Source organism: Lycium barbarum, chromosome 2 (genome assembly GCF_019175385.1).
Source record: "Lycium barbarum isolate Lr01 chromosome 2, ASM1917538v2, whole genome shotgun sequence".
NCBI lineage: Eukaryota > Viridiplantae > Streptophyta > Magnoliopsida > Solanales > Solanaceae > Lycium > Lycium barbarum.
Window position 1 is genome coordinate 139,672,163 of NC_083338.1, and position 25,485 is coordinate 139,697,647.

Consider the following 25,485-nt stretch of genomic DNA (forward strand, 5'->3'; position numbering starts at 1 on the left):
CACGGAAAAATTGTACAAGCTAAAGTCTCCATGAACGAAAGAGTTGGTTCACCATTTTAGTTTCGCTGAGCTTCAAAAATTCTCTCCCTACCTTTAAACATGATGGAACCCTCTTTAAATTTGTTCGAAATATTAAAGGGGCATATAAGAACTTATCTTAAATCATGACTTAGTAAGAAAAATTTATACAAACACGTTTCATGCCATTGATTTGATTGTAAACACCGGGTGTGGATAAATTTTATCAGGCAAAAATTATGCAGCAATATTCCTTTTTATCTTAAAGGAAACAACTCACTCATGAGTCCTCTCCGTTCAGCGAAAACTATTTTTGTTAGAGAAACCACTTTAACAGAAATAACCGAACGTCTGTTCGTGCCTGGTGACTCCATAAGTTAAGTGCACTGGTACAGGAATGATGACTATATATTGACTTTTAATGAAGAGTATTCAGTGTCCAAAAGTTATTAACACCTTGCTGAGGAGACAACAGAGATTGCAGGTTGCAGTTTGATTTGGAACTCTACTATGGTACCTAAACATAGGCTCATAGTTTGGTTATCAAATCAGAATAGGCTTCTGACTAAAGCAAGGCTGCAGAGATTGAATATTCCTATTTGTGGATTGTGAATGGAACAAGGAAGTGAGACAGGCTTTGCTAAGGTGGTCTGGGTTACCACTCTTGAATCAAACTATCCGGCAAACTCTGAAATGGTACAAAGCAAGACAGTGGAAACAATTCAAGAAGGAGATAACCACAGCACTTTGGGGAGCATTGATCTATCAAAATTGGCAGGCAAGGAATGGGAAACAATTCAAACTAGGGTTGGGCATAAATACCGAAAACCGAAACCGAAAGAAACGAACCGAACTAGTATGGTTCGGTGTTTGGTGTTCACCTTCAAAAAATCGAAACCGAAATAACCGAACCGAACCGAACTTTGATAAAACAGAACCGAAGAACCAAAATTTAAACTCAAATTTATACATTACCCAAAAAAATTAAAATAGTCCAGACCCATTAAGTTTAAGCCCAAAAAAAACCCAATTGTAATAAGCTCTCTTTTGCTTTTGTATCTCTAATTTTTCACTTCAGTTGAGAAAATCAAATATCATTAACAAAGAAAAGTGACTAGGATGTGTCTTTAGGATTAATGTATATCCTTTATGTGTTTTCTTAATTATTCTTACTGTATGTATATGACACCTAGCAATCCTATATTATGGTTATAATTTTCTGTTCTTGTGTATCTTGTTTGTTTGATTTTGATTTTAATTTGTTAATTTTATGTTTTGTTGCTTTTGAGAATATGAATTAGTGTAAATGGAATCGCTTCTAATATCATATCAAAAAAACCGAATTGAAAAAACCGAAACCTAAAGAACCGAACCGAACTAGTTTGGTTCAGTGTTCGGTGTCCACCTTCAAAAAACCGAAACCGAAATAGCCATACCAAAGTTCAATAAAACCGAACCGAAGAACTAAACGCTCACCCCTAGTTCAAACAGGTGATAGTGCAACCAGAGTTGGTGGCATCTCAAATTCATCAGGTCAAGGAAAGAGTAAAGCAGTTAAGTCGTACAAAAAGAGCATACAATTGTAGACAGTTGATCCAACATTTGTGTAGTTAGGTTGAGCTACAGCAAAGTTTATATTTGGGTTCAAGTTACTGATGTATAGGTTGTTTTTTGGTTTGTTTGGAGGCATGAGATATCAAGACCCTTCCTGGAAGGTGGTTGGTGTTCTCGTGTGCTCTTTAGGTATAATGTTATTTTGTGGGTATGGTAATATATTCAGAGTTTATTAAAAGGAAATAACCGAACGAAAATCTATAAAAGATTTTCTGGTGCAGTATCGCGCACGATTAGCAGACATTCTCACCAACATTAAAACATTCGAAGCTAACAGCACTGCTAATTACTAATCTAAGCCTCAAGCGATCAATCAAAATACAAGGAAAAGATGGACCGCGTTTTACCTTAAATTTATTACTATGTAAAGTAAAAGACCGAGATATTATTTACAGAGTTGCAAGGACAATAGAGAAGAAAATTAGAATATGATACAGCGAGACCAAATTACAAAATTACAACTGCATCAAACTTCAGCTGGTTCGAGACCCAAAAATTTTCAATCGTCTCGCTCAACTATACATTCCACTCTTTTCCTCCTTCCCAAGCCAGCTTGTCCAACAGATAACCTTCCTATCCAGGCATCTGTAGTTAAGCACATGTTAGTACCACACAAACAATACTACTGTTGAACCTACCGCATTCCAGAAAAAAAATAAAGCAACCCGATCAAATGCAAAGAAGCTTCAACGAGGACAAATGGTTCATCCAGTGATGCTAAGCGCAGGTACAAAATTTCGCTGGCTTCTGTCACACTCCTGGACGTTCTCTCCATTACTAGTGACATAATAGAACACCCTTGTTCGAAAATAATCAACTGTACGACATAGGATAGTCATATTATAGTCACTAGTGTATATTGTCGTGTATTAAGTTCAACTCCAAACCCCTACCCCAGAAGTAGAATCTTCTCTAAGCCACCTACTAGGTAATCTATAATGACGCTAGAGATGAAACTCGCACCACTTCCGTTAATCCTTACTGATGAACCAGAATCGAGCAGCAAAATCTGTGTTACGTAGTGAGCACAATATTATAGATGCAAAAATAACTTATTAGTCCTTCAACCAATAATAAGAAAATAATAGTATAACTATTCTTGATCTATATTACTTTTGCCTTAATGATCACCTTTACGTTGCTGCACTTTTGACACATCAAGCTACCAATTTGAAGACAAATGACAGCCATATACATCTTCATACTATTGCAATTAAAACATGACTGAAATCATATTAGGTGCAATCAGAACATTTTTGGCCATATCGATGGTAGCTTGTGACTTCCTAATGTTCCTTATAAGGAAGAACAACAATAACAACAACAACCACCCAGGAAAAAAATCCCACAACGTGGGGTCTGCGGAGGGTAAAGTGTACGCAGACCTTACTCCTACCAATGTAGGACGGCTGTCCCTCAGTTTGACAACTATCTCTTCTCCCAGCCTTGTGAACAAGATAGGATTTACTAGGTTATAATTCCCCTGCAAAATAAACTTTCTTCTCCAACTCTTTGGAACATTTAGCCTAGTGATTGAACAATTTTTACAATGATACCAAGCAAAATTCTATAGACTAATACCCGTGCAATGATAGCTATTGGTCAAAGTCACTAGTGATAAGTGAGAACAATCAGGTAGTCTGTGTGGTTCCTCTTTCTTTTCTTTTTTCCACCCTCAGGAGGAGGGTTTGCCCTCCCTACGTTTTCTTCCCTTTGATCTGACAAACAATTATATAAACTACTGCGCCCAATCCCAAGCTAATCCAGGCTCAGCTATATGAATCATCAAAATCCATTTTGCTCAGACGTGGACCCATTTCATTACAATATTCAAAGGGTAAAGAACTGCTTACAAATAATTTTATCATTCCTGTTAGAACCAGTCAGTTAAGCATATATGTCTGTCTAACTCAACCGCAGTAGTAGTCGTATAAGTTACTTTCTTAATCTCTAATAGTCAAAGGAAGTCATCTGAGAAAGGATACATTTACCATGCATCACTGTTGTCATTCCAGCCTTATCAACGAAAAACCTTACCAGGATAAAATTTCTAGGACGTACAGGAACTATGACTAGTTAGATATTGGTATGCATTTTCGCAAACAAGTTGTCAGAAAAATACCAGCGCTAGAGTTGGTAGGTGCTCAGGAGAAGGCGGTCCAAAAGCTCACACATCAATACTAAAGTCCGAGTGGGACTCCAGGTATATCAGCTAAGCATTTTACCTTTTGTCAAAAATAAAAACAAAAAAATACAAGGGTCAGATGACAACTTATCATACCAGTATCTAAGAGAATCAGGTTAAAATTCTCAGCTTTGCGTGCATTCAAATGGATGTAAGCTGCCCTCTGTAAACTCATGCATCCTAAATCGCTCCAAAAACTCAAAAGGCCTGCAGAGAACAATATGGATAGCTCGAAGTTGTCAGAAACTAGAAGAAATAGCTAAAATAGGAAGAATACCCATTTCGCATCTATCAGTCAACGTAAAGTCTATTCTACTGGCATTCATGACACTGCAATCCCATCAAGATGTAGATGGTTTATTATAATTTCTGAAGGTCTTTACAACCAGAATGCCGAGAACAGTAATGGAGGAAGACGCCATGACGGGGTTTAAGCCAACATAAAGTAGCTACTAACAGGAGGACACAGGGCTATGAACTACCATGCCCAGGCCTTTGACATAAAAGACAGATCATGAGTATTGTCATCACCTGAAAGAAGAAACTACGCAGAGTCTGCTTCTCAATTCCCTATTAGAGGATTGATGGGTGTACAATAGGATTCATAGCCTATTTGGCCAAGCTTATTTTTCTCAAAAAGTGCTTATTCTTCTCAAAAGTGAGGTGTTTGGCCAAGCTTTTGGGAGAAAATAAGTGCTTTTGGAAAGTAGCAGAAGTTGTTTTCCAGAAGCTAAAAAAAGTAGCTTTTCCCCGGAAGCACTTTTGAGAAAAATGCACTTAGAGGCACTTTTTAAAAGCTTGGCCAAACACTAATTACTGCTCAAAAGTGTTTTTTTAACTAATTGGCCAAGCAAAAACTGCCTCTCACCAAAAGTACTTTTTCGAAAAGCACTTTTGGAAAAAACACCTTTCAAAATAAGCTGATTTTAGAAGCTTGGCCAAACAGGCTAGTAATGTCTCACAATCATTAATTTAGAGGAAAGATGATAACTCTGTTAAGTCTTACAAGACAGCTTCACGCGTGCGGCACAATCTGCGTTGATTACTTTCCATTGCATCTAGCACATTGGAAGTCTCTGGTCCTGCAGCTCCACCAGCCACGAGGGAAGGGACAGAAGCAGTCGGAGTCCAAATCTGAAAGAGATACATGTATTGGATGTGTAAATTTGTCGTTACACAAAGTGACAACTAATCCCAAGTACTTGTGACATTTCTCTCTCACCTTAATGGTGCTATCAATTCCACTTGTAGCCACAATGCAATCATATGGGTGGCACTGTACACAATTTACAACTGAACAGGGGTGAAGGCCGTGACGTCAGACTAGGTACGACAGATTCTAATAACCACTTTGAAGTATAAGAATTTTAACAAATTTATGAGAACAGAGAAAAATACCAGCTTCATCTCCATGAAGCATTTTTATCAATCTACCAGTTCTTTTCTCCCAAATAAACCATCTGCCATCATCACTTCCACTAGCAATATATTCACCTGCACAATGTTTTTTACAACATATCCACTGAGATCCTTATAATAAATTGCTAGTGTGCTTAACAGAGCCACTAATTTACATAATGATTAGCACAGGAATAGAACGGATCCATCTGACACATTTGATTTGAAAGTAGCTTAGAAAACCTTCAAATTCAACTCACAACCAATAATCCTTATAAAAGTACTAACCCCCTTTTCTTCCAGACCAGCACTCTCTCAGGCACAAGCACACACACCCCACCCCCACCCCTACCTCACCCACAAAAAAAAAAAAAAAAAAAGAGAAGAAGAAGAAAAGTTCGGCAAGATGGAAAGAGAATCAGTCTCTAGACAGATGAAAAACACGACCGGAGAACAAGAGAGACTCTGGGTTCAGCAACCAAAGTGAACCAACCCTAAACATACAGTTGGTCCAGAGAGCCAGAAAGAAGAACAGTTCTCTTCTAAAGAACATGTACAATAGTTGAAACTTCTTCACATCGTCCAAAATCTTGGACCATGCACATCCTGAACTGGGTGACTTAAGATAAGTCTACGAAAATGTTGCTACCATACTTAATACAGCATCCCTGTTGAACTGAATCCATAAACCAGACAGGAAAACCACTTCCTTGATGCCTAAGAATCTTATCATAACATAACCAACGTATTGAAATCCAACTGTCTCTAAAGTTCTGTCAGCACCCACTTTTTTTCTTTTTTTTGGGGAGCAGGGGGTGGGTGGGGGAAATTTTGCTAGTGTAAAACAATAAAATATTTGTTCACTTGGGCCTCAGTGTGGTTGCAATTTTTTTTTTTTTTTTTTGATAACCGTGGTATCCGAGACAGCTTGCACCCACCTCGATTAATTCCAACGGGTTCCTGCTAGCTTGCACCAACACATGTACCGGGTAACTCTGTCCACCAAGGCTTGGACAAATAGGAAGAAATCACCTAGTGTTTTTTCCTCTGCCAGCAATTGAACCTGACACCTCATGGTTCTCAATCCACGTCATTGACCCTTGGTGACTATTGCTCATGCCATTTTATCCACATACGATTGATTATTTTATTATAGGATCAGATGAGCTAAACTGCACAGTAACTTACTCAAACCAACTACTCCTACATAAGAAGGCGATAGAGAGAGATGAACCACATGAATGATCTCTAACCAACTACTCCTACATCAGAAGGTGATGAGAGATAAGGCAACAAAAGAAATGAGCTACATGAACGATCTCTGTGCTGACACAACAGGTAAATGGAAAACGTACAATAAAACATTAATTATGCCTCAATCTTAACTAGCAGGGTTGACTATACCAATCATTCAATATCACTTCCATGCTATCTGAATCCATTTCATCCCAACACTCAATAGTTGGGCTTTTATGATAAATTATGTTTCATCGAACACTTAAGGTTCTCTATATTCGCCACTGGCTTGCATAAAGAACTACCAGTAAACTTAAGGTTCTCCACATTTACTACTCGCTTACAAAACTCAAAACAGAGTAAAGAACAAACACTAACATAATATAATGGCATTAACATCACTAGAATTTGAGGAAGAGGAAGCTCACTTATGTATGTTAGTTGGTGTTTTATGTGTAAGGGATCAGTTGAAGATGTTGATCATCTCCTCCTTCATTGCCAGGTTGTTTCGACGGTAAATGGGAATTTTTGACATGGTTTGGAAATTCTGGATGATGCCAAACATTGTAAAAGAGGTAGTTTAGTTGGAGATGTGAAGGGGAAGAGAAGGGGCAGGTCTTGGAATATTGTCCCCCTAGCACTTATGTCAATTGCGCGTAGAGAAAGAAATAGGAGAGCTTTTGAAGGGGTAGAGATGAATTTTGTACTGTTGAGGAGCAGCCTCTTATCCCTTATTTCTTTTTGGTGTACCCATGAGATCCTCGTCGGCATAGAAGATTAGGTGTCATTAACCAAATCTTTTTGTAGGTTTTCTATCTTTTGGTATACCTCTTGTTACGGGGTTCTGTTTTTGCCCAAATATTACAGTTTCGAAAAAAAAAAAATTGCAATAACATCACTAAGCCTCAATCTCTTATCACCAATATGGATCTTTTTCCATTTGTTCTATTTTTAGCTAATTCCACGTGGATTCTTGGAGATTGGTCTTTTGAAACTAATTTCCTTCTACATGGGTTTAGGTCTACCTGATCCTCTTTCCCACATGCAACCATCATATGTCACCCATATGGGAAATCGACTTTGCCGTCTATGTAGGTTCAATTTCTTACTTAAATAAATCCTTGTGAAGAAGTTTTAAAAGGAGCATAGTAGGTGAGAAATAGACAGTTGTTCGACTCAACTATAATGACCAGATAATGTTTCAGCATAAACATGAAACATGGAGACCATTAAAAAGTTGAATATACCTCGTTCACCAAGAAAGCTCGCCTGTTTGATGTCAGTGCCTACGTTGCAATGACCAACATATCTTCGCTTCATATCTATTGCTGCTTCAGGCTGCAATATTATTTGAGAGAAACAAAAAAGTACACTGTTTAAACAAGGAACAAACTTGATATTGAAAGACAAGGTGTACATGCATCTGTATAACAAGGGGAAGAAACTTCACTGAGCAAGACATGTTCAAGTTTTAATATTTTGGCTTCCTTAGTATTTTGACATCTTTTTAACAAATGAAATCCATGAATGCCTACTATTCTGCAAATTATTAGTCAGTCAGCGGGATGAGCATTTTGACACTTTTTAGCAAATGAAACGCGTCTCTCCCAAGTACTACTGCAATCCAATGAACAGTCTACAAGATGGTATGTCAAAGACAAATACTATGATCAATTGGATGCATTTGATTACTTGTTTCAGTTTTCACAGTTCAGCTCACCTTCAAAAACCTATGATGACCTTTGAAATTTAAATAATAAACCTCAACTTTTGGTCAATAAGCAAATATAATTCACTTCCATATAAGCATGGGCAAATTATGTGAACTATCTCTAGGTCATAACCAAGCATTGGAGCAGGGGACTCATCAGCAACAGAAACCAGCAAGTCATCACTCACAATCTACCCAGACCAGCCGCCAAGAGCAGCTATATGCTTTGACTCACAATACAAAATCAATTTAAAAACAGATGTTGGAAAGAGATTTGAGATGATACTAGAGACATGTTAGATTAGCTTTGTGGCAACAAAGAGAAAGATAAACTGATCAGGGAAAAATAACCTAAACAGAAGTTCGAGATAGACAGGTTTAATATCATATGCAGAACCAACCATTGTATCACTCATGAGTCGAGACCTAAATAGACAAAAAAACCTCAATAAAGCAGAAAGATGCAAGTAGATCAAAGCAAAAAACACAGTAAAAAGGATAGAGAAAAGAACACCTTTTCAAAACCCAGAGAATAAAAGGAAGACCACACAACTTTACAGCACAGAAAAACAACATTCAAGCCAAACCTGGTACGCTGCTTTCTCTTTTTGACTAGAGGTTGGCGAACCACAAGAACCATTCGCCCATCCAGTCTCCCCAGTGGAATCACCTCTCCTATGAATTCTTAAGTTCAAACTTCCGTGGAGGACATTAGGATCAACATCCCGTCCTTCATCACCAGATATTGATGTTTCAAAAGCCAATTCTAACTCATCATCATCATCAGAATCATCTCTTTCAGACCTGGGACCATCTGGCGACGCATCACTGTTTGTGTCTGAACGATAAAGTATGTCACTTAGGGATAATACTCTTCCTGCCCGGGGATCAGACCTAGATTCTCCTCCATTTGCCTTATTTATTTTGTCAGCTTCAGCTGTAAATTCAGGCATATTGTTGGTAAGAATTAACACATGAATATGAATTAGTATTTGGTCCCGACAGGAATTAGAATTTTGATCCTGACAATAAGCTCTAGTGAAGTGAATCTCGAATCCTCAACAACAATAAATTCTCTACAGCTATTCCATGCACAGAAATAACTCGCAAAAATCATTCTGACATTTAAAACTATGACAAGAGTTCTGAGACACTAATTTGACATCGAGGTGAAGGAAGCAGTTATTTCAAAAAGACCAAAAAACAGTAGAGTAGACAGGAAAACATGAAGATGGCCCTTATGGTGACGGCAAGACAACATAACTAGGAAAACCCCGTAAACTCGTGGTGCTCAGTTGGGTCACCAATAACTCATCAGCTAGTCATGGACAAGAAGATACAAACAAGATTACACAATCATCTGGTCTCAACATTTATTCCCTTCGCCTAAAAACTCCTCTATCTAAGCACTGGAAAAGGGGAACTGAAAGATTTACGAAGTAGAAATACTCAGTAGTAGTCTAGTGTTTCAATAGGATTTCGATAAGAGGTGGCACTGATACCAGCTAAACATTTTTTATTTTAGGCTACAAAATACAATTGCACGCCCAATGTAAGTCACTTACCTGCAGCAATATGTTCTTTTATACTCTCCACCTTTAGTGCAACTTCAGAATCAGATGGAGCCAAGGACTGAGCGCCAATAGCAAACTCCAATGCTTCTTTATGTTTACCCAACTGCAGATAACAACGGTAACAGCTCAGAAAATCAAGTGACAAATGAAAATCAGATAAATAATCTCAATCAATTTATGCATTATCCTTGTCTAGAAATATATTTTATGTAGTTATAGCTACATACAATATATAATTAGATCAAAGGCATACAATATGGAGGATTAGTGCATATTTGAAAGCAAACGAAGGAAGATGTTTTCCTGATCAACCAAAAAAAAAGACCTATTAACTTTAACAATTACCATTTTGGAAGACAAGAAGATTATGAGGTGCTAGAAACATCAATCATAAAGTTTATTTTCCAATGTTATACCATGTCTGAGAAGAAAATCTTAATCTAAGGAGAATCCGGAAACCTAAAATGATTCTGATACTACATCATAGTACGACAAACACATAAATCGCCTATTATTTTGAGTACGTCATAAATATGACGCACAATCACCTTTGATATCTCTCCCTGATAATTGATACTCCAATGGAATTTGGCAAAAATAAATGCCAGAGAAAGAAGACCATAAGTGAGCAAGAAAAACCATATGGCTAAGAGGACCACAACCATGATGGAAGGGATGAGTGCAAAAATCCACCGGGGAATTGGCCCTAAAATCTATCCAGCATATTAACAAGAAAATTTTAGCCACAAAGTTCTTATAAACACTGAATAACATACCTGTGAAAGAGCATCAGCAATCAAAAGAAGAGGCCTAAAGGAAGATGAATTGAGCTTTCTAGCTCTATGACAGTCTCGTATAGCCATATGTGCATCATTTTTCCACTTCCTCTGGTAAAAGCCGAAAATAAATATTTTAAATTAGGTACACTATCCTTAAACAAGTGCTAATATTACAGTTCGATAATGAAATTGTCTGACTTCAGATACCTTCAGCAATATTGAGGCACGAGTGCATAAACATTCGAAGGTTAGAAGGGGACCAATGTCATCCCTGCAACCGTCTAAGACTTCATTACAAGCTTCTATCCCATAATAAAAGTTGGAATCCTCTTTCAAGGACTTCACTGCCATCTGAATCAATTTTTTGCACTTTTCTAGCTGAAGAAAAGTGGAAACAATGATTATTAAGATATGCCACTCTAAACGAAGAGAAAGCAAAACATAGTTTTTAATCAATGCAGGCCCGGAGGCAGGAGATCAGGGACGGGTAAAGAAGGAAGAATAACCTTGGTAGCTGGAATTCGTTTCGATGAAGAACCATTCAAAAAGATTCCACTAACTGATGATTGCAAATCGATTCCATTAGGCAAGGGAGCAAAATTGATCAGGTTTGACACGTCTCCGGAGTTATATGACATAGAACTTCCATGTGCTACAATGAATTAAAGGCTTATCATAAGTCAATAGCATAACCAGATCTTCAAGTATGACTTATCTTAAACTTTCAAGCACACAGAATGTGATATCTCAAATGGTAGCAGTGAATCAAGGTGCTTTCAACTCACAGTCACTTTCAAAAATCAAATACAAGCGATTTGCAGCAAGTTGACAGGCTAAAATTATTTGTCAATTAATCCTTGAGTGACATCCAGAATAAGTCACTTGAGGGCTCATGCACCAATAGTTACTTTTTAAAGTTCTAAACAAAAAAAAATCAGACACTTACACAATTGTTGCACCAACATTGTATCAAAACACAAGTACAGTGAAACCCAAGGTCAGTTTACCATTTACCAAAAGAAAAGACCACATTCAACAACCAACCAATCAAAAGAAGAAGAATATAAATAAGTTTGCTCTCCCTCAATGAGGTCGCCACTTTGACAAGAATGAAGAGCAACTTACAGTGCCCCCCCCCCCCCCCCCCCCGGGGGGACAAACCAAGTACAGAACAAACGTAAAATAGCATCAATTAAACATAAGAAGACACAGACATATCACATGCTTATTTTATAATATTATCAGTTCATTAAAAATGTGCATCTTCTTTATTTTCATCTTTCCTCCAAATTGCTTATCTTTCAAACTTGTTAATTTCTAGCTAAAGTTGGTTTCACCAAAAGGAGGGGATCAGCAGAGGAACATAGTATAATAATTGACATATTGAATAAGTGAAATGTCTAGCAGAATTCCTCAATTACTCAAACCCATTATAGCTAATAAGGCACATGTTAGATTCATCACACATCTCAGGGAGTTCAAAAACTGAAGGCACAACCATACTAGGTAGCAGAGGAAACAGAATCAATAACAAAAATATCTATTATAAGAAAAAATACGACCGAAGTTACGCACCAGGATTCACATCCATCAAGTATACATGTTCTCCACTATAGCTAAGCAAAACCTCTTCTCCATTGGGACTAAATGCGACGTGAGTTAGATGCAAGCTAGTACGTCCCTGAGGAAAAAGAGAGAAAAATTCAGCAGCTTCCATTACGAAGCCACAATCATGAAAAATAAATTGCTCATTCTTGGTGACAAGCACTGACCAGTCAGAGCAAAAGACTGATATGCTATACATATATATACACACAGAACTACGAGGGGTTGCTATTAAATCGTACGAAGTAACTTTGCTTGGTAAGAAATTCGGCAAAAATAGATATTCACTGTAATGTAGCCAAGTAGATGCACCAATTTGCATGCTACTGTTACATGGTGTCTGGTCCAGCTTGCACTCATCTGGATTACTCCAAGGGCACCTGCTACCTCCCACTAGCACAGGTACCGGGTAACTCAGTCCAACAATACTTGGACTGTTAGGAAGAAAGCACCTAGTATTTTTGCCTCCGCTGGGAACTGAATTAGACCTCATGGTTCTCAACCCACTTCATTAACCACTGGTCATGCCCTAAGGTCTGTTGCATTACACTTTACACCGACATATTACCTTTTTTTTTTTTTCTCCTCTATCTTTGCTTCATTCCATTTCTGCCGGAAGATTAGCCTGCATAAAGTTAACCCCTCCCCATTTTATTATCATTGCTGGAGAACACCTTCCCCACTTGTAAAGGAGGATGACCCCAAGAGAAAAAATCAGTTAACCATAATTATATTTTCAGATGGTTGACAGCAGAGAAAACCATGTCTATCAGAAGTAAATTACGTCTTTGGATTAACCAAATATTAATATAGTCAGGTTCTGCAGAAAAAAGCATGTGATCCTATTCCAGACTCCTTCCCCCCGTTTACTCCCTTCTACCAAAACAATGACAACAAAGAACTCATTGATATCCACTTCCAAGTTCCAACTATAGGATTGGCAATAAAGCATGTAGAGGACTAGAGTAGACTAGACAAGTTCCTTGCAAGAACTTCTCAATGATCTATTGTTGGGGGACTGGACAAGTCGAGAAAAGGTCATGAGGACATCTTCAGTGCAAGCATCTGTGAATTTCAAGTGTCCAAACGAGATGAGGTGTTCCCCATGAATCAAGATCTACTGAAACCACTGCACCCCTAATGATAGAGAAATAATAGAACTTCTAGCCAGCAAAACTGTGTGGGATAATGCAGAAACTGAAGTTGGAACTAACACTGTCAGAAAGATGCATTGGGCAGAAATAGCTGACACAAGGTGGAGGTGGCAGCTTTTTCTGACTTGAGGATAATGGAGGTAGCATTCTCCTATCGTACAACCGAGCAAAAGCATCACTGCAAAAAAAAAAAAAAAAAAGTAAAATGCAACTCAGAAAACGCAGTATCGCCTGGAATATACCCTTACTGCAATAGACTAGTGAAGACAACTACACCTTCCACCAACAATAAGCAAATGCGGCCTCGTGGAGCTAATATCACATGACTTCAGAGCAAACAACTGTCTAGGAGGATCAGCTAATGATTTCTTAGCTCCACAGCGTAAGTCAAGCTGTCATCAGGGATCAAACATATGGAAATGCAAATGTTTTAGATACATCACAGCTTAAGACAAAGTTCATAACAATTCATATCAATTCACTTGAGAACAATTAAAGATAAGAGTACTTAGAAACATTAGCATCAACCACTCGATAAAGAACTCAGAGCCTTCAAAAGGAGCAGTTATAGTTATAAAACAAAAGTAAAAACCAATAATAATCATATAGAACTTTTTGAGTTGATAGCTAAAGCTTCAGGCTAGCCAAGGAAAAAATAGTAGAGCACATAACACAATTGCTTTTGCCAAAATTGCCAAAAAAAAAAAAAAAAGAGAGAGAGAGATTCCTAAAGCACGTCATGATGATGTCATTAAAAAAGAAAAACATAATTTTCATGAAGCAGTCGTAACTCGATCTTATAAAAGAGATGGGGGACTTTTAGCCTTTCGATGAAAAGGAAATATATTCATCACAATGTAGAGTAAGTTAAGACTAACAAGTATATTACGACATTCTTGACGAGAAGAACCAGCTGGGGGACAAGATGCACCCTCCCGAAAGTCATGCTGCCTCACTGTCCCATCTTCACTAGCACTCCATACTACATGAGGATTCCCAACTTCAACCTATAGTCAGAAATAGCAGCATATATTATAAAAAGACGGGAAATAAAATCCACACAAATACTTGATTATCACTACAAAAATATTTCACTGCTGCCTGAACACCTACAGCTATTTTTTTGACCCTCCTGGTATGACACTGAAATAGTGCCGATGGAGTCACAGCATTGTCTTCGCGACCTCTTCCCTTTAGATGAGACAAATGAAAAAGACGAACCTGCCATAGCAAGTAAATGTGAAAAAAGCATAAATTTCTGGAGAAGAAACACTCAAAGAAATTGAACAGCATCGTTGTATAAACACACAAAAGTTGGTGCTTCAAGAAACTACTTCAGCATCTCCTGCTCCAGAAACAACTAGATCATCAGAGGTTTCTGGAACAAATTTTGTGCAGAATATGTTGGCACTGTGACCGGTCTCAATGGAATGCAAAAGTTTGCAGCTTGAGTAACTCCAGATATTCATCTGCAGCAAATAAATTTTTCATTACTTAGATTTAGTGCATTGAACCCAAGATGCAGGACATCAAATATCAGCTGAACCAAGGAATGCAATATAGATACAGAAACCACAGTTGTGAAATATAATTAAGCAAGGGGACCAAAAATTAACCAAAAGTGCAAAAGAAATTGTGAAAAATTGCTCACATGATTCCCAAAGCCCTCTGACAAACTGGTCCATCTTCAAGTCACATTTAAGAACTGTTGCCAGAGTACTCCCAGCAGACCCTGGGGTAGCCCTTGCTTTAATTTCTTTTGTGTTAGTAATAGCTCTTCATTTAATCTATATGTAACAAAGCATCTCCAAAGATTCATCATAAGTTTAAGTTTTAATAGAACTTCCTTTTATTCAGCCATCTCTGTGGTTAGATTTGACGAATAGAACAGTTCTCTATCTCAAATCTTATCATTTTACTGCTAGATTGATGGTGGTACTTAAAACCTCCCTTCACAGGAATCTATTTGTGTTGACTCTATCATGCACGAGCAGAACTCGAAATAATTGTTATAACACAATTCGCGGTGGTCTTCAATTTCAAGGATGCAGGATCATCCAGTAGCCACGGCATAGTAAGGAGAAAAACTAGTACGTGCAGTACTTTGAATCTTGTTTCTCATTATAAGTGCCATTTGCAAGTTATGGATGAATATAGAGATAGATCATCTACCGTGAGGGAGAACCATGAACAAGATACCAGAGAGAAGAGAATTACCGAATGAAGAAAGCTAGTACTCATCCGAAAAGAATAATCAAGAAAAAATTTCACCACTTGTCGAGCGATATTCTGTATTCACCTATCTACCAGATTTTGCAATCCATGGTAAGAATAGCTTTTCCTTTTCCCAAAATGGAGCAGGCATAAACTGAGTTTTTTAATTAATGCCAGAAAATAGTAAACGCCGACATCTTTCTCACTTGAGATCATGATTGAAAGGAAAAGATTTCTAAAGCAAGTCAAGTGTTAAAAGGATAGAGTTAGCTCTAAGCCTACCAGAAGTATCATCAACGGTTTGAGATTGACAAGTAATACAAAAATTTATAACTTTGCACTAAGCCAGTGCATCAGGCGTAATTACAGGTTGTGCAATCCCTCCATTGCATTTACGGTCTACCTCATGTACAACAAGCAGCTTGCACCAAAAAGGTAACAAAAAAGTACATATCTGTTTAAGAATATCAGAAATATATGCTTCGTATGATATTGCACTTTATTCTGCTTCAAGCTTCTGCATCTTGCTTCTCTCTGAACTGGGCTGCTATTTATAAGTGATCAAGAGAAATAAAGACCATCTGATATGAAACGGTTCGCCTAAGTCTTACAGTTCTTGGTTACAACCTTAGTAATCAAAACATCTTTGGTCGAACTGGCCAAAATGAACATAATGATTCAAGAAGCCCATTGGGGATATTCAAGCTACATTTGTAACATGGACCTAAGATAAGTTAGCTGCTTCTACTGTCAATGGAGCTCAAACTGCTTTTAAAAACAGAGCAAGAAATTGTTTTCCCAGAAAAACCCATGTATTTTATATGGTCGAAACGTACAGGAAAAACTTGACATTCTCTTTGATGTGAACATCACAATCAGAAACAGAGAGAAGTCAGTCCAAAGGAAGTCTATCCCTATCCTTTACTATCGGGTGTGTAGCTAGAAAAATAGGTTTTAAAAAATGTCAAAGAACCATATATAGTTGAAGCATCTCCCTAAACTGTTACCCGAAACAACTAGGTATGTTGTCACTGGCGACTAGCACCATCGACATAAAAAGTAAATTATCATGCATTTACGGAACCATGGAAGCCCTTATGGTAACTTAGCAAACTTAATTTACGAAGGATAAACGTTTTTTTACTTTTAATCGGTAAGAATAAATGTTTTCTTTACCAATCAAAAGAAAATTATTTCTCGGGCCTCTTTTATCTTGGTTGCACTTTTGGTCCTTCAATTAGGACATCATGCACTTGACTTCAAGTTATCGAGCTCTGCAGATTTCAGTCAATAGTAAACCAACTAGCTAATTCTAGCAATTCAGTTACGACTCTACAGCTTGCGGAGGGGCATGTTTGTCTCTCATATGCAAGGCAGCACGTGACTTTCAAAAAGGAGCATTAGGTAGTAAATTTACGGCTTCCTTTAGAAATGAGCGCCCTCTAAAAATGGTGTGCAAGCATCACCTGGGCCATTGATTATTATAGCTGACAGGTTAGTTGGTTAGTTCTGTTTAAATTAGAGAAATGGTAATGTCTCAAAAATTGAAGGTTAAACATGAGCAACATCAAATAATAGGACAAACGTAAAAATACAGGATACCAAAGGGAGCAAAACTATATCTTGCTCCTAAATTATTTCTTCTCCCTAAATTTTTTGATTCTGAGTTCCAACTGTTTCCTCAAGTGTTCTGTATTCTTGATTCTATTAGGCCAAAAAAAAAATTGTGAAAGTCAACTGAGCATATCACATATTGTATGATGGAACATCTTTCCATAGAAAGTTAGACTATTGTGCTGACAAAAATGTGTCAAGATGCGAAGTGTCTCCCCCAGTACCATTATCAAGTCAACTCTATTCGAGTCAACCTGCCTGGATCACATCCAACCCATGGGAGAAAATAGTCAAAGAACCACAAGGTTGATAATGCTAACAAAGGTTGTAGCCTCTTTGTTTGCTTTCTAGATAATCAGCAAATAAACAATCTCAAGGTTATTTTGACTTTTGACCACTTAGTTGTATTAGGCAAAAATCACAATGAGCGGTATCATCAAAGACAATATAAAAGGTATTCACAAGCAACAAATCCACAGCCAAAACAACTTATGAGGTCCCCCACCCTCGTCCCTGAGCTCATGGTAAACACTAAATAGAACTTCTGTCTGTCCAAGTCAGTCACCAATGTTTTCACACTTTGGAAAAGAATCGCAATAGACTTGAGGCTCCCGCAAGAAAATTACAAAATGATCCAACATAAAAAATGTACTCAAGAGTTTCAAATGACTATTAATAGAGAACAATCTGTCTCCAAGACAGGGCTGAAAAAAGTATAATGAACACACACATACAGACACGTCCATGAGAGCTCTTATATCTGGCTATCTTGCAGACTCTAGAAGCCAACCCAACCATCACATTGAGAAGCTTCGTTCATCTAAAGCAGAAGAATAAAGGAGCAATGAGGCGTAGAGAGTATCATACTTTTGTATCATCTGATCCAGATATCAAAAGGGAGCCTTTTGAGTTCCAAGCTATCGCATTCACGCAACCCTGGTGCCCCTGTTAAGCAATGAACAAACCCTTGAGACTGTAAGCACACACATATATACATGAGCCAACAAAATAATATCAAACAAAGGTCCAATAGCAACTAACAGCATTTCTTAAGAGGTTAATAAATCTACATATGGTGTTTGTTGACCTGAAGAAAGTGTGTGATAGTACCAAGAAAGGTCCTTTGATAGGTGGGTGTTGGAGAAGAAAGAATTCATATAAATATGTAAATGCTATAAAAGACATGTATGGAGGAGACGTAACCGGCATTAGAACAGTAGTAGGAGATACAACAAATTTCTCATAATTGTTGGTTTACACCATGGATCAGGATTGAACCATAGCTGTTTACTCTAATTACGGATGAATTAACTAACATAATACACGATGAGGTCCAATGGTGTAAGCTATTTGCTAGCGATATTGTACTAATTGATGAAACCAGTGAGGGTGTCAATCAAAAGCTTGAAATATGGAGAAGCACTCTAGCGAATAAGGGCCTCAGGATAAATAGAAGTGAGACTGAGTATGTGTACTGCAAGTTTAGTCAGCATAACAAGAGGCAACTTGATATGAGAGTAGATGGGGCTGTGGTATCTAAATGCGAAATTCAGATATCTATAAATAGAAGTAAGACTGAGTATGTGTACAGCAAGTTTAGCCAGCATAACAAGGGTCAACTTGATATGAGAGTAGATGGGGCTGTGGTATCTAAATGCAAAATTCAGATATCTTCTATGAAAGATATAGAAGATCAGAACTTTATGCTAAAGTCTGGAAGGAATTATAATACAGATGCATAATGGTTTGCTTATAAAAATAAGCTTTTCTTCACAAGCATTTGTAAAAACATTTTAACTAGAACTATTCATCACAAATACTAATTACCCTAATCCAACACTTCTACTTTATATTATTTCCAACTTGACGTGACATCTCTTTCAACTAACTGTGATAGTTTGTCACACTTCAAACAATTAATTAAACTACTCCTTAACCAACTCAACACATCAAAGTGTGGCTTTTTTTGACGGGGTGTATGCAAGTAAGGTGAAATTTCCTATCTTTGACTAAAGTCATTTCACATATTGTTCTAGCATCTTGAAATATTAATATTTGTATTCTGCTCAGGTTTTACATGCATAAACTTTATTGCAAAGGAGACTCATTCAAGGCCTATAAATAAGAAAAAAGTGCCTATTTATGCAAATGAAAAAAATACCACTTACATGGGCTGCACTTGAGAAAAGGTAAATAGTTGACAACCTCAGCTAGTTGCTTTTTAGTAAAGACATAGGATGAGGGTTTTAAAAGACAAACAATGTTTTTAATCTCTCACCCGACTCTCAAAAGAGAGATACCCAAGTTTGCAAAATAATAAGTCAGATAAAAGATACCATGAGATAAAAAACTTAATAATATGCGCCATAGTATTGGACTCACTAAGGCACTCACCTCTAGTTCTCTTTCTAGAGCCATTCTTTCCACCAAAGAGGAGTGCATTTGTAATCCATGACTGGAGTCCTATAAAGCATAGAAACCCAAGCAGAATATAGTTGTGAGACCAAATAAGAAGAGTAATGAGCTTAAAAACACCAGAGAGAACCTTACTAGTAATCAAATCATTAAGGGACTGAAGCTTTGCTGGTCTCATATACAAGAACCAACAAAGAAATATATTTCCGCGGCTGTGAAAGTATTTGATAAATTTTCAAAAAGACAAACAAATGTGTAGCTGCCTTAAGTCAAATCAACGCCTTTATTTGTAAGCTCTTGTGATGGTTTTGGCTTGGATTTCTCAAAATTTAACAAAATTGGATGTATTTGCTTCTCACTAATTTAGTTTAGATTTTTAGTTGACAGGAAATAGTTCTCGTGTTTATTTTTGAACTAAATTCCTTCTTTTTTTTTTCCTTTTTTTTTGGAAGTAGTACAGGACACAATTTATAAAATGAGGGTTTCCGGTTCTCTTTTCTTGTTTCCATTGTCAGAATTGATATAAATACGACCCAACATAAGCTATTGATGATGGATTTGGAGATAAGGAAGACGAAGAAGAAGAAGAAGAAGAGGGTCGTGGATGACCGACCGAGGATTAGGTGGGGGAGTTTGACTTTGTCTAGATGGGGGAGAAGTTGATGGCTATGGGAGCGTGGGATAGTAGGGGGGATGCGAGCAGTATGTGGGATAGGACGGCCAGTTGCATTAGGTAAGCAGCTAGAGAGGTATTGGGGGTCTCGAGAGGCCGCCGTGGTGGGCACCGAAGGGATTGGTGGTGGAATGGAGAAGTCCAAGGGAAGGTGGAAGCAAAGAAGCAGGCATATATGAAGTTGGTAGATAGCAAGGATGATGAAGAGAAGCGGACGAACAGGGAAAAGTATAAGATGGCGAGAAAGGAGGCGAAGTTGGCTGTTTTGGCAGCAAAAATGGCAGCCTTTGAACGCCTTTATGCAGAACTAGAGGACAGAGGTGGGGATAAGAAGCTATTTAAGCTTGCCAAGGCGAGAGAGGAAGGCACACGACTTGGATCAAGTGAAGTGCATCAAGGACGAGGATGGCCAAGTGTTGGTACAGGAAGCCCACATTAGACAGAGATGGCAGTCGTACTTTCATGAACTCTTGAACGAAAGGGGGGACAGAGACATTGTGTTGGGAGATTTGGAGCACTCTGATAGGCGTCGCGACTTTAGATATTATAGGAGTATAAAGGTTGAGGAGGTTAAGGGAGCTGTTCGTAGGATGCGCAGGGGAAGAGCGACCGGACGTGATGAGATTCCTGGAAAATTTTGGAAGAATGCAGGCAGGGTAGGCTTGGAGTGGCTGACTGGGTTGTTTAATGTCATTTTCAAGACAGCGAAGATGCCGGAAGAATGGAGGTGAAGTACAATGATTCCCTTTTACAAGAACAAGGGCGACATTCAAAGCTGCAACAACTATAGAGGTATCAAGCTGCTAAGTCACACCATGAAAGTGTGGGAAAGGGTGGTGGAAATGAGGGTGAGGAGAGGTGTGTCCATTTTAGAAAATCAGTTTGGATTCATGTCGGGGCGCTCGACTACAGAAGTCATTCATATTGTAAGGAGATTGGTGGAGCAGTATAGGGAGCGGAAGAGGGACTTGCACATGGTATTCATTGACCTAGAAAAGGCCTACGACAAAGTGCCAAGAAAGGTCCTATGGAGATGCTTGGAGGCTAAAGATGTACCTGTGGTGTACATTAGAGCGATAAAGGACATGTATGATGGAGCTAAGACCAGGGTAAGGACGGTAGGAGGAGACTCGGAGCACTTCCCTGTTCTGATGGGGTTGCATCAGGGATCAGCTCTTAGCCCGTTTCTATTCGCCTTGGTGATGGATGAATTGACCCGACAAATACAAGGTGAGGTGCCTTGGTGTATGTTGTTCGCGGATGACATAGTCCTGATTGACGAGACTCGCAGCTAGAGAGCTGGAGACAGACGTTGGAGTCTAAAGGATTTAAATTGAGTAGGACCAAGACAGAATACTTGGAGTGCAGGTTCAGTGGCGTACTGCATGCGGCTGACGAGGAAGTGAGGCTTGGTACGCAGGCCATTCAAAAGAAAAGGAAGTTTCAAGTATCATAGGTCTATTATACAGGGAGATGGGGATATCGACGACGATGTTTCACATCGTATTGGTGCAGGGTGGATGAAATGAAGGTTCGCCTCCGAAGTGCTGTGTGATAAGAAAGTGCCACCAAAACTTAAAGGCAAGTTCTACAAAGTGGTGGTTAGACCGACTTTATTGTACGGGGCGGAATGTTGGCCAGTCAAGAACTTTCACATTCATAAGATGAAAATCGCAGAAATGCGAATGCTGCCATGGATGTGTGGGCACACTAGGAGGGATAGAATTAGGAATGAACATATCCGAGACAAGGTGGGAGTGGCATCGATGGAGGATAAGATGCGGGAAGCGAAGCTGAGATGGTTTGGGCATGTGAAGAGGAGAGGCACAGATGCTCCAGTGCGGAGGTGTGAGAGATTGGCTATGGACGGTTTCAAGAGAGGTAAAGGGAGGCCGAAGAAGTATTGGGGAAAGGTGATTCGACAGGATATGGCACAGTTTTAGCTTACCGAGGACATGACTTTAGATAGGAGGTTGTGGAGGACTCAGATTAGGATAGAAGGCTAGGTTACTTATCCTTTCACCATAGTAGTTGTAGTTTTGCTCATCGTTTATTGCCATTTGATTTCTGCTTATATTTGTTGGGCCTTTGTACTTTGATTATCTTATTTATCTATAGTAGTTAATGCTCCTTTCTTTCTGGACTGTTCTACCATGACTTTCTCGTTTTTGTTATTCCTTGTTTTCATATTGTTTTTTATATGCTTGGCCATAGTTGACCTTTTGTCTTGTTTTCCTCTCTTGAGCCAAGGGTCTTTCGAAAACAGCCGCCCTACCTTTCAAGGTGGGGGTTAGGTCTGCGTACACTCTACCCTCCCCAGACCCCACATGGTGGGATTCTACTGGGCTTGTTGTTGTTGTTGTAATCCACTTGTACTCTTCTTTACATTACTTCAGGCTTGAAATGCATGTGCACATATTTCAGACATAGAACAATCACTTCTCGCTGATTAAAGTTTGGTAAAAGATTAAAGTTTTTTTTTTTTTTTTTATAAGGTAAAGTTTTATTAAAAAGCAGTATCAAGATGATACTGTGAAAGTACAAAGAAAATGCAGGCTAGATTACATTAGAAACCTAAGCAGTCTAGCATGTCATCTAAATTCATCACAACATTTCCATCTTTCCAATAGTACGTGTTGTGCATACAACTATATTTCACGGACTGCAACTGCTCCTTTTTGCCTTCGAAACACCTCTTATTCCTTTCTATCCACATAGTCCAAGCTATGCTAAGAGGACTGGCGCTCCATATCTTCTTTAGGGATGCATCTAGACATGTAGCTTCCCAACACTCTAACACACTCCTGAATGTCATTGGGCTTGTCCAATGACAAAATACATTGAAGATAGATGACAGCTAAAACTTTGGAAAGAGGACACCGGAAAGTACACCATATATACAAGGTCAAAATTATTTTTATGCATATAAAGTAGATGTTGAATTCCCTTGGCTTCTTCATGTTTTTACTTCTTTGTATGTTGAATACCCGTAATTAAAATCCTGGCTCTGCCACCTGTTGCATTGCGTGATAACAAATTGCATTTATTGATTGGATTCGGGCCTAACTCGCACTGCTTTCAAGAGCTAGCTTCCACACTCCTTCTCGGAGCCACCCCTGTAACTGCTTAATTTACATTCGGCATAAAGGCATGTTTGTTGTGATGGAAATGTTTCTTTGAGAAATATTTTCCTCAAGAAAAAAATCTGTGTTTGGTTACCTTCAATTTTGGAAAATGTTTTTGCCAAAAAAAATATTTCCGTTAAAGAAGGATATGATTTTCCTCTCATGAACAGAAGTGATTTTCCTTTACAAATATCTCTACTCATAATCCAAAGCACTTACTTCAATCTAACATTTCAACATTATAGTAGGTTACTCTAACATTTCACGGGTTCGAGCCGTGGAAACAGCCTCTTGCAGAAATGCAAGGTAACGCTGCGTACAATAGACCCTTGTGGTCCGGCCCTTCCCCAGACCCCGCGCATAGCGGGAGCTTAGTGCACCGGGCTGCCCTTTTTTTACTCTAATACTAGAAAATATTGTTAAAAAATATTATCTTCCGACCTTATCCTACACCAACTTTACATCTGACCAAACAGTGGAAAATAGAACAAATATAATTGCGAAAAAAAAATATATTTTCTTTGTAAGTAAAACATTTTTATTCATACCAAAGTCCAAACTCATAAACTCCAAAACCGATTACCAGTAAGGGCTTTAAGCAGAGCTTCATTAGATTTGTGAAGAAAAAAGAAGTAGATTGTCCTTGCAAACATTTAGGGTTCAAACAGCCGACATGAGGCCACCTACATCCGTAAGGGTTAGCTTGCTTGATTCAATCTAAGCTGCTTCAGAAACACCACATGAAACATTCTCTGGAGATCCTCTTCTTTTTTTTGAAGTATTTCTAGGGTATCATAATCTGTTCAATCTAGTATAACCAAACTGATCTTTGCCTTTGGCATAGCTACTCTTACTCATTATGCATTCGTGTTTTTTTTTTTTTTTTTTTGTCCTTTGCCAGCACAATTTCAGCATCATTGCTCTACTATTCCTCAACTAAGTACTAAACAACACAGATAAAAATTCTCTTCCCTTGCAAATTCAATTTGGTCTAGTGAGGGCAACCATAAAAGTCACAAACAGGTCAGCCTTATAGTTGTCCCGAATTACAATATCATAGAAGAGATAGTCCAATATGAGCGAGGACATGCGTTATAAGTCACTATTGTTCAATGGAACTCAACATTTCTATCCAGAACCTTAGCTAGAAAGTTTGAATTACATTCAGAATGCAGCATCCACATTCATATTTGCCCCTCTACTTTCGAAACTAAGCTACATTTGCCTTTCATTATACTTTCTCAACAAATATACCCCTACAGTCATACTTTAGGGCTATATTTACCCCTCACCCGTTAAAACTTCATTTTCCCTAGGAAATGAATCTCGTCGAGTATATGAGACTAAACAATCCACCACTATTCCCTTTCCTCACATAACGAAGCACAATTATTCACTTGACTAACTGAAAAAACTACAGCATATGGCATCATCATAAGGCATAACTCACATAAAACAAAAGCTCACGGAATATCAATTAGAAGAAGAGATAAGCAAACTGACGAAAACACAAAATAAAAAACAGGTAGTAGTAATAACAATTAATAAAGGAGATGAGAATTACAGTCAGTAGTACATAGAACCTTAGCGCTTTACACTACTAATCCCTTATGCTCACATTACAAAGCACAATTATCCACTGACTAACTGAAAATTATAGCATATGGCATCATCATAACATAGAACTCACGAAATAACAAAATAGCAAACTGAGGAGTATTCAAAATAAAAAATAAAAACAGGTAGTAGTAATTAATAAAGGAGATGAGAATTTGAAAGCGTACGTGACGAACGTCGAGGTAACGTTTGTTGATCAAGTTAGTGATGTTGCCGTCATGGAAACAGAGTGATGAATCCATTTGAGGAAGCTTCTAGAACACTCAGGAAACCCTAGGTAGATTTGGAGGAGGAGGAGGAGGAGGTGAAAATGACGAGTGTGCGTGTGTCTACTGGCGATCATCAGAAAGCAGTATGGAACACGAAGCAAAACGAAGAAATGAAATGAGTCGGTTGTTTGTCATACGACGACGTTTGTTTTCACGTCTTAGCCACTAACTAATGAGTTTTCATTATGAGCCCGTTTGGATTGCCTTATAAGCTGTTTTCAGCTTTTTTGAATGTTTGGATGGTTAGCTTAAAGTCATTTTGTGCTTAAAATAAGCTAAAAAAA

The 25,485-nt window shown here is 38.2% G+C and overlaps 1 protein-coding gene across 3 annotated transcripts; it reads right to left on the bottom strand.

The window, feature by feature from the left end:
* Positions 1–1,973: 1,973 nt before the first annotated feature.
* LOC132627600 (protein ALTERED SEED GERMINATION 2) lies at positions 1,974–25,363 on the bottom strand. Of its 3 annotated transcripts, none has more exons than XM_060343026.1 (20): positions 25,100–25,363; positions 19,497–19,565; positions 17,970–18,047; positions 14,609–14,743; positions 14,388–14,495; positions 14,153–14,281; positions 13,551–13,666; positions 13,335–13,452; positions 12,091–12,196; positions 11,022–11,167; positions 10,723–10,893; positions 10,513–10,617; positions 9,728–9,839; positions 8,750–9,099; positions 7,699–7,789; positions 5,216–5,311; positions 5,040–5,110; positions 4,824–4,951; positions 3,914–4,024; positions 1,974–2,217 (listed from the first exon to the last, which is right to left on the bottom strand). In XM_060343026.1, the coding sequence occupies exons 1-19, from the start codon at positions 25,172–25,174 to the stop codon at positions 3,943–3,945; spliced, it is 2,286 nt and encodes a 761-aa protein (XP_060199009.1). In that variant the 5' UTR covers positions 25,175–25,363; the 3' UTR covers positions 1,974–2,217; positions 3,914–3,942. The 3 variants fall into 3 exon arrangements, with proteins under 3 accessions (XP_060199009.1, XP_060199008.1, XP_060199010.1); XM_060343025.1 differs by having other exon boundaries at positions 10,513–10,623; positions 25,100–25,362; XM_060343027.1 differs by lacking the exon at positions 19,497–19,565 and having other exon boundaries at positions 10,513–10,623; positions 25,100–25,362.
* Positions 25,364–25,485: the final 122 nt, after the last annotated feature.